General features: G+C 40.6%; 2 protein-coding genes across 2 annotated transcripts; both read right to left on the reverse strand.

The window, feature by feature from the left end:
- Positions 1 to 190: 190 nt before the first annotated feature.
- On the reverse strand, positions 191 to 2695 carry LOC145771770 (zinc finger MYM-type protein 1-like). Its single transcript, XM_082583502.1, has one exon. The coding sequence runs from the start codon at positions 2693 to 2695 to the stop codon at positions 191 to 193; it is 2505 nt and encodes an 834-aa protein (XP_082439628.1).
- Positions 2696 to 3859: 1164 nt separating this feature from the next.
- LOC145772066 (uncharacterized) lies at positions 3860 to 7901 on the reverse strand. The gene is made up of 3 exons (XM_082583881.1): positions 7717 to 7901; positions 6139 to 6263; positions 3860 to 4579 (listed from the first exon to the last, which is right to left on the reverse strand). The coding sequence occupies exons 1-3, from the start codon at positions 7813 to 7815 to the stop codon at positions 4459 to 4461; spliced, it is 345 nt and encodes a 114-aa protein (XP_082440007.1). The 5' UTR covers positions 7816 to 7901; the 3' UTR covers positions 3860 to 4458.
- Between the last annotated feature and the right edge of the window lie 608 nt (positions 7902 to 8509).

Consider the following 8509-nt stretch of genomic DNA (forward strand, 5'->3'; position numbering starts at 1 on the left):
AGCCAAATTTTAATGAACATGAACAATAATAACGACGTGTTATCGTAAAAACTCGAGAGTAACATCAGGCTATGTAACACCAACACAATTCAATACCAATATTGACTGAAAAGCGGAGTTAATGAAGAAAAGGCTAATCCAGATCAACTTAACGTTGGCATATTGTCAATGCTGCGCTAGTGCTGCTTACTTATACTACTGTTTTTCGAGCCTTAGCAAGCGCGAAATCTTCGATCATGTCAGTGCAGTCAAGGCTGCTCAGCACCTCATGTTCAATGCTCATAAGCGCCAGCATGTTTAGCCTTTCCTCCCTCATCGAGGACCGCAGCTCTCCTTTGACTATTCCCAGTTTTGAGAAGCTCCGCTCGCCGGAGGCATTAGACACCATCAAGCACAGATAGATGCGCAAAGCAATCTCGACGTTTGGAAATGTTTGAGAAAGGTTCAACGACGACAAAAGCTTGTACATGGTAAGCTCTGCTGACTCGTTCACACTCACCGATTTCTGGGTGCGCATAAATGCAGCAAACTGTATGAGCTCAGCCACCAGCGTGTCTTCCAAGTCATCTGGATACGAGGAAACGAGATTTTGAGCTTTATTCTCGATCTGCTTTATGCTCAATGACGTTAGCTCCGAAAGAAATCCGAATGTTGTAGATATATCCTCATACGCCTTCATTCGCTTTTCCAGTTCAGCTAACAGTCTGTCGATCATGACCAGATATAGATGGGTTTTGAATGTTTCCCTAGGGGTGAGGTTTTCTTCGTTTGCAGCTCCTTCATCAGGCATTCGCTTTCGCTTACGGCCTCGACGTTCTTCAGCCTTGTATTCGCCGTGAGGAACCTTTTCGATCGCCATCTGCTCATACACGTCAAATCTGTCCCGTGCAAATTGAATCGTGTCGACCAGTGATGCCAATAAACTAGTTGCCGTATTCAGACTGACTGTAGGGTCTTGGAGGCTAATGCTCGTACTGTTGAGACGGCATAGGATATCGTTCCAGGCAGTCGCCATAACTGCTGTCTCAAGTTCGTCCATCCTGCGCGAAAATCCGTCGGCCTGGTTTCTCGTATCGGCCTTCTGCTCCTTATCTGCCGCAAGCTCATCCAGGACTTCTTGAATGCTCTTCCACCCTTCTACTAGCGCTTTGACAGCATCTGCACGTTCACACCATCGGGTTCCAGACAAACCTTTGAGCGTTAATGTGCAGCGATTCTTCAGTTTCTGCCAGCGATATGTCGATTCAGACAGGAAAACGTATAGTCCATTGACAAAATGAAAAAACCTGGTACAGCCAGCGCAGCTATTAACAGCCTGGTCTCCTACCAGGTTTAAACTGTGGTTGCAGCATGGAATAAAAGCAGCATATTTACATTCTCGCTTCACAATTGCCTGGACACCGTTGTACCGTCCTGACATGTTTGACGCATTGTCATACGACTGGCCTCTGCAGTTAGTAACATCCAAGCCATTTTCCTTCAGAAAGTTCAGAAGTATGCTAGCCATGTGCGTAGCGGTGTGTCTCATCATAGGCAAGAATGTCAGGAACCGTTCAACTGGACCCAACGGCAGAACATATCGAATAACAATCGTTAGCTGGTCGAGGTGTGATACGTCAGGTGTAGAGTCAATCGAGACAGAGAAATACTTCGCCTTCTTGGCTTCTTTCAGGATGGTGTCCTGCACCTTTTGTCCCATGAGCTGCACCAGCTCCTCGCAAATTGTGGATGACAAATAAGAAATGTGACCTTTCCCGCGGTTCGCATATTTTCTAATATGGCTAGCCAGCAGAGTATCGTACTCCGCCAACAACTCAATGATGCCAAGGTAGTTACCATTATGAGGGGAACCTATGATCTCATCCGCGCCCCTTATAGCAAGGCCACGCTTAGCTAGGAATATCAGAACGTCGATGAGCCGCTTTACAATCTGGCGCCAGTAACACCGCTCTTCCCCGACCTGTTTAGCGGCTAGGTAGTCAACACGACCGGCCTCCCTCTGTCGGCTCGCAAAAGACAACATAGCCTTGCGATGACCATCGCTGCTTTCATGCATTTTTATTCTGGATTCGCCTGACCTCCAATTGTCGAAACCGCCGGATACGAACTTGGTTGCTTGAACAGCATTACCACCGAACAACTTGCATGCAAAGCAGAACACCTTCCCGGTCGAAGGCGAGTAGCACAACCATTGTCTATAGGATTTTTCACCATTGAGCGGATGCGTACGCACGAAGAAGGTCTTAGTGCATCGACGTTGGAATGATTCACCTAGGTATTGTCTGGCGCTCTCTTCAAACATCGATTCAGTGTGTTGGCAGTGTTTTGAACCTTTCTTGGCCCAATATTCTCGAGTGTCAGCGTTGATTTTACCCCACTGTCCTAAATCATTGGTGATATCCTCCAGCGTTTGCGCCAGTGCTTCGCCAGTGATAGCGTCTCCTTTCACCTCTGCTCTCTCCGCTGAACTTTCCCGCTCTTTATCCTCTCTTTCCTCATCAGGTTCATCTTGCTTGGCCTGGTCTTCAGGAGCGCTCGAATTCGCAATCGCATCCGACGCAGGCAATTGAGACGAAGCTGCTCGCATTCCAAAGTATGAACTCAGTTTTGGAATTTTCGCCAGAAGCTTTTCTTGTTCTGCTGCTTCTTTCCTTTTCTTTTTCGCTTTATCCCATCCACTGAGTTGAGACGCCATAGCAAGCGTGCACAAAACGCAGCTAAATTTGTAAATTGTGGAACCGTAAAATTTATCGCATTAACTTGAAATCTTCCGTTACAATAAACACAACGCCGTATATTTAGCCTACGTCACAGTGCAAAAAAAAAACATTAGCAATTGTCTTAGAATTAAGGCAGTCGCTAGCGTCCAAGTGAACCCCAATGCTTTCCATCATTTTTTGTTATAAACTGACACTGGTTTCCATCATTTTTTGTTGTGAACCGGCAGTTGTTTGCACGGTGTTAGCTTGTGAACCGGCAATGAAACAACATTGAACTCAACAATAATGATTGCTAACTCTTTTCCCAACCATAATGAGTACTAATCTTACTGCCTTAACCTAATCTATTCCTAAGGCTTAGCCTAACTCAGTGGTTCTCAACCGCCGGTCCGCGAAGTACCGTATCTTACTTTCTGCCAAGCTAATTTTAATCTGGAATCATAAGCATTGCAAAGTTGATACTTCCTGTAAAACTCATTTTACGCTTGGCCGATTCACAGCAGCAGGCTAAAACTGGCATAGCCTATCTCTCCTTCGTTGATACAGCAGAACTGTTTAATAATAAAGGTTAACCTTCCGATGACCTAGATTTTGTGCCGTTTATGATTGTTTCGTCATAAACTGCGTCTAGCTTTCAAAAAGTTTTGTAATACAAGGTCATTCTTCACTTTTCAGATGCTGCAATAGCTTGTCCTGTTAAACTACAGAAGGATTAATATGGAATCAACGAACCAACAAGTGTATTTTAACAAGAAGGAAAAAACTAAGACTTCTGAAACAAATAATTCTCAAAATGGAAATGAACCAAGTATCAGTAGGTGCAAATGTAAACTACGAAAAGGGCATATGCAGATAAGTTGAGTGTCACAGAGGGAAGTAAGAAACGAAAAGGGGAATTTGTCAGGCAATACAATAAAAATACTTGGAGCTTGGTTTTACAATAGTTCCGGGTAGTGAACAATCGTCACGGCCCTAATGTTTGGTGTGCTCCCAAATTCTGCCAAATGACGTTATGAAACCTTCTAAAGTTGTTCGTCACTTTCATTCAAAGCACAACAATCTGAAGGCAAGCCACTTGAATATTTTGGACGAATATTCTCTGATATAAACGATTAAAAAAAGCAAATGAAAAGATGACGACTACCGAAAAATCCTTTCTTCATGAATCCTATCTAGTTTCTCTACGAATAGTTAAAACCAAAAAAAGCATACACGATTGGGGAAGAGTTAATAAAGCCGTGCATCTTATCTGCGGCTGAAGTAATGAAGGGCCCTGAAACAGCTCGAAAAGTGTTATAATTTTTCATCTTAAATAAGTAGTCTATGCCAAAATCTTGCTTTATCTTACGTGCCTAGGCGTAACACTGTGCCTAGGCGTGCGAAAGTCGGACTACAAATTTCATAATAAGAATTATTTGTGGGTTAATTAAGCAAAGGAAAACTGTTCAGCGTCCGGAAAATTCACGTCTGTTTTCGTCTGGGCCTATTTCAGGAATGGGCCTAATGCTGCAGCATCAATAGCATCCACCTTAATCCTGCACTGGTTACAGCGACGGTAGCTTCCCAATGAAGAATTCTATGGTCGCATTGCAAGAAATACCAACTGGGAAGTCAGTTTACTATGTTTTTATTTCCGATCGTCACAGCGAAAAACAGTGCTTATATGCCAAACATAGCAGAGTTTTAGAATAGGAGGAGCGAAAAAACGTGAGCATTAAATTAAATAAGTTCGGAATCTTTATCTTGCCTCCCACAATGCTTTTGGATGTCCAAGCACCAAATTATTATTTCGTAAAATTTTGTCTTTCGCTTTTATTGTTTTCATGACTTCATTGGGAATTTCATTTTTTCTCTTGGAGCTGAAATAAAAACATAAATTTCAACCAACAACCCGTCATTTCAAATTGTCATCTGCTCTACGTTGGTGGTTCAAATCCTCTGCAAGTAGGCTATCAGGATAACTTCAAAAAATGCTATTTTATAAATCTTTTGTCAATATTGGCATTTTATACTTCAGCAATTCGCATCTGTTTGCGTGTGTGGCTGAAAACCACAATTGGAAAATTTCCCTGTTGGAGATTTTGGTTTTGGACTCTTCAAACTAATATGGTGGTTAAATCATTTTCTTAAAGCAACGATAAAAAAAAGTCTTTCTTTATAATTAGGCTATAAGCTACTTCGAAATGCAGATACTAACGACCTGTTTTAGCCTGATGCTGCGAGTTCGCTGTGGTAATTGGAGATTGCACTAGCTTTCGGAACACAGTTCCCTAGTCATGTGCTATGACAAATGGTGTTAAAGTCAGTGAGTGGTTCTTTAACTCTTTCGCAACCACCGAGTTCACGACGTTTAATCTAAATAACCAGACATTTTTCACAAAAACCTGTTGTGTTTACGCCGTAATAATATCTCGTGTGATCGACATAGACGCACAATCTTGACATTAAATGAAAGCATACATCTTCAGCTACCCAAAGATGCAAAGCTTTGCAATAAAATTTTAAACATTCAATGTACAATTAGCAACTTGCCAAACGGCATTTTTTCTAATTTCTAAAAAAATTAAAAATTGGCAGAAAAATATACTTCATTATAATCTTTACTACCCAAGCATGATACAATAATATGAAAATATATGTAGTTTAATCGAATGCCAAAACAATTTTGCACATGAGAAAAATTTTACTTCGTTTCTGCGCGCAATGCTTTAGGAGATACAGCAGAATGAATACGGACAGGTAAAGATTATGGATGGATCTGCCATCATTTACGTTTTTTTTGCTTGAAACACCTTTTAACCTTTGGACGTATGGATACGTCCTTGGTCATATGGCAAAAACCTCAAGACGTGTGTATACGTCCGTGGTCACGAAAGAGTTAAAGTGGCTCTTTGGTTTAGCTTGAGGCTGCTGGCTGTTGAGTTTCTGTGTTGTTAGGCGTTAATGTTGTGAAACTTTGTTAAATCACTGGATTAATAGATTAGGTGACGTAGTTCTTCCCATTCGGCACGGTTGTTGAATGTTGATCTTTGGACTCTGTCTACTTATGAACATGGCCTCTTTGAAGCGTAATTGTACCGCGTCGTTTTCTCTGGCAATGATTGTAAATTCAAAGTCGGCGAGGCACTGCTGTTGATGATGAAAAACCAAAGTTGTTGATGATCAAAAACAGAGTCCAAAGATTGAAAACCGTGCCAAAAGGAAGAGCTAATCAACCCTAGGTAGAGATGTGTGTTTTATCAACAACCAGCTTAAACTTGCAGTCGAACCAGGATCACATCACATGACTGGACATAGAGAGTCTTGTTCTATTCGCCATTTCATCGCGAAAAGCTGTAGTGACCAATGTTAACATCTTTTTTTCGACTGCGATACTGTAATTATCACAACAGAGTTGCTAGGATTTGGTTTCTCAAACCTGTTGGCTCCCCCTTTCACGGCTTTCAGATGCTCTTGAAGTTCTCTCATCTTATCTTCATGTCGCTGTTGCCTCGCGATTTCATCAAACTTTGCTTTTTCCGCGGCATTCTGTTCTTCCTCCTCCTTTCAAACGTAAATGTTTTATTTTTTTAATGAAACGCAAGAAGGTTGTAAAAGTGCTCAGAGCAAAGCATGCGAAAGATTATTATATTTGCATCGGGTGAAACTTGTAGTCGATTGTAAAACTTTGTAACCAGTCATGACGCGTAGTGGCTCAATTTGATAAGCGACAAAGCGTCCGACTTGAGAAACGGCAAGACCACGAAACGCTGGTTCATACCTCAAGGTGTGCTTTTGAGCAACACATTTTGAGGACTGCACTAAAAGTAGATGGAATGACTAATGAACAAACACAAGCTTAGACTATCATGCGAAATTTTGTTGTCTGGACCGACATCTGGCTTTTATGCAGAATGCTACCAACAACGTAGCCTACAACTCGACCACGTTCTATTATTGTGAAAACAGATGATGATTGTAGACGAAACAAAAACATAGACAGACAAAAAAAAGTAACTTTATGGGGTTTAACATAATGTAATGTGTTATACAAAAATATAATATGGGTTTAACATAATGTATTACACAAAAAATACAACATAATTAAAATAAACTCAAACGTTTTCGACACGTAGCCTACTGTACTTGTGTCCTCATCAGGAATTACAAATTTGCAATATTGAAAAGGACAAAGTCAACAAGTGATACAAGAATGATTACGAGTAAATAACACGGTGAGAAACAGATCACATGCTTGTATTATAGCCTACACCTGATGTGATTTGTTTCCCGCCGTGTTGTTTATTTGTAATCATTCTTGTATCACTTGTTGAGTTTGTCCTTTTCAGTTCGGAGTGTCGTTATAGTGCATAGTCAGATTTATCTTATAATTTTCATTTTAGGTAGCCTATATTGCAAATTAGGCTATGACGTATTTTGTGTGTGATACATCATGTTAAACCCGATAAGGTTACTTTGTTTTGTCTGTCTACGATTCAACAAAGCAAACTCTCTACCCAAGATTTATCAAAACAAAGCAATTTTAAGGCAAAAGGAAACTTTGTTTCAAACACCTTCGTCCAACATAGGCCTACTTGTGAAATCGCGTTTTATGCCCTTATTTTACAAGTTATAAAATGCTGTATCCCGACAATACCTTGTGTGGCCAATGGCCATCTTGCAGACACCCCGCTGACAATTTGTCTTGTGAGGTCAAAAGTGTGCCAATAAAAATGTATAAACAAGCTTCACATCTCCAACCACAATGGCCCATTTCGTGTCACGCCCAGCGACACTATTCGGTTACACACAAACAATGAGTGACGTCATAATGAAACACAATCCGCCCATTATCTCTTGAACGACATTCCACGAGGCAATGTCATTGGTCTGATCCCTTTAAACTTCAAATCGTTTTGCGATGCAATAAAGTCTGCTCATAGCCTACGTTTACAAGTTGTTCCGGTTGAAATTAATTACTTTTGTTCGGGATATGACAATGTTGTAAATTCCTTACCTTCAACATAGCCAACCGAGCAAGAGCTACTCGTTTCCTGTCAACAACTCTTTGTCTTCTTAGCGCTTCTTCATGGAAAGCTCCACAACTACTAGCCATTCTTGAAACTCTGGATAACCGTGTTCAACAAAAAAGTGATTCTATTTAATTATTTCTAAAAATCTTACAAGATAAGTTGTTTTTTCCAATCTACGTAGTACATAGTAAAAACGTCTTTCTATTTTTATGGTGAAATGTGAAATAATTAACACGGAAGAGAATGAAACTTCTAGGCGGTTTGGGGTAGTAGTTCTTAACTTTTCTTTGTTGGTAGGTACCAGCTTATAATTGCCAACCAGTCGTCGCACCCCATTCTAGAATGACTGAAAAGTAATACATAAAATTTAGCTAGGTATACTGGGATGGCTTTTTATCTCATTTTAGAACTAACCCTGATGATTCAACATTCACCCACCCCTGAGAACAGGTCTCGCACCCCATAATGTTGCGTAGCCTACACTCCACGAATGAGGCTTAGGCCTACAGTGTGATCAGCACAATCAACCAACTTTTGGAGAAAAGTTATTCTTGCTCTCCAAATAAACAGAATCTTCGAAAAAAAAAACTTTTCTTTTTGCGCAATCACTTCCAATACGGTAGTTTTGAAATTAAATGCACTTTTATCCAAATACGTTTTCTGTATGAAACGTTCTTCTACATCTACAAGATTGTCTACTATGCAGAAGAACTTACAAAATAGGCCTACTTTCCACAATTCTTGCCATATCAGTAAACATCACTTTGGATTACTCTT

Source organism: Aplidium turbinatum, chromosome 6 (genome assembly GCF_918807975.1).
Source record: "Aplidium turbinatum chromosome 6, kaAplTurb1.1, whole genome shotgun sequence".
In the NCBI taxonomy this organism is placed as follows: domain Eukaryota; kingdom Metazoa; phylum Chordata; class Ascidiacea; order Aplousobranchia; family Polyclinidae; genus Aplidium; species Aplidium turbinatum.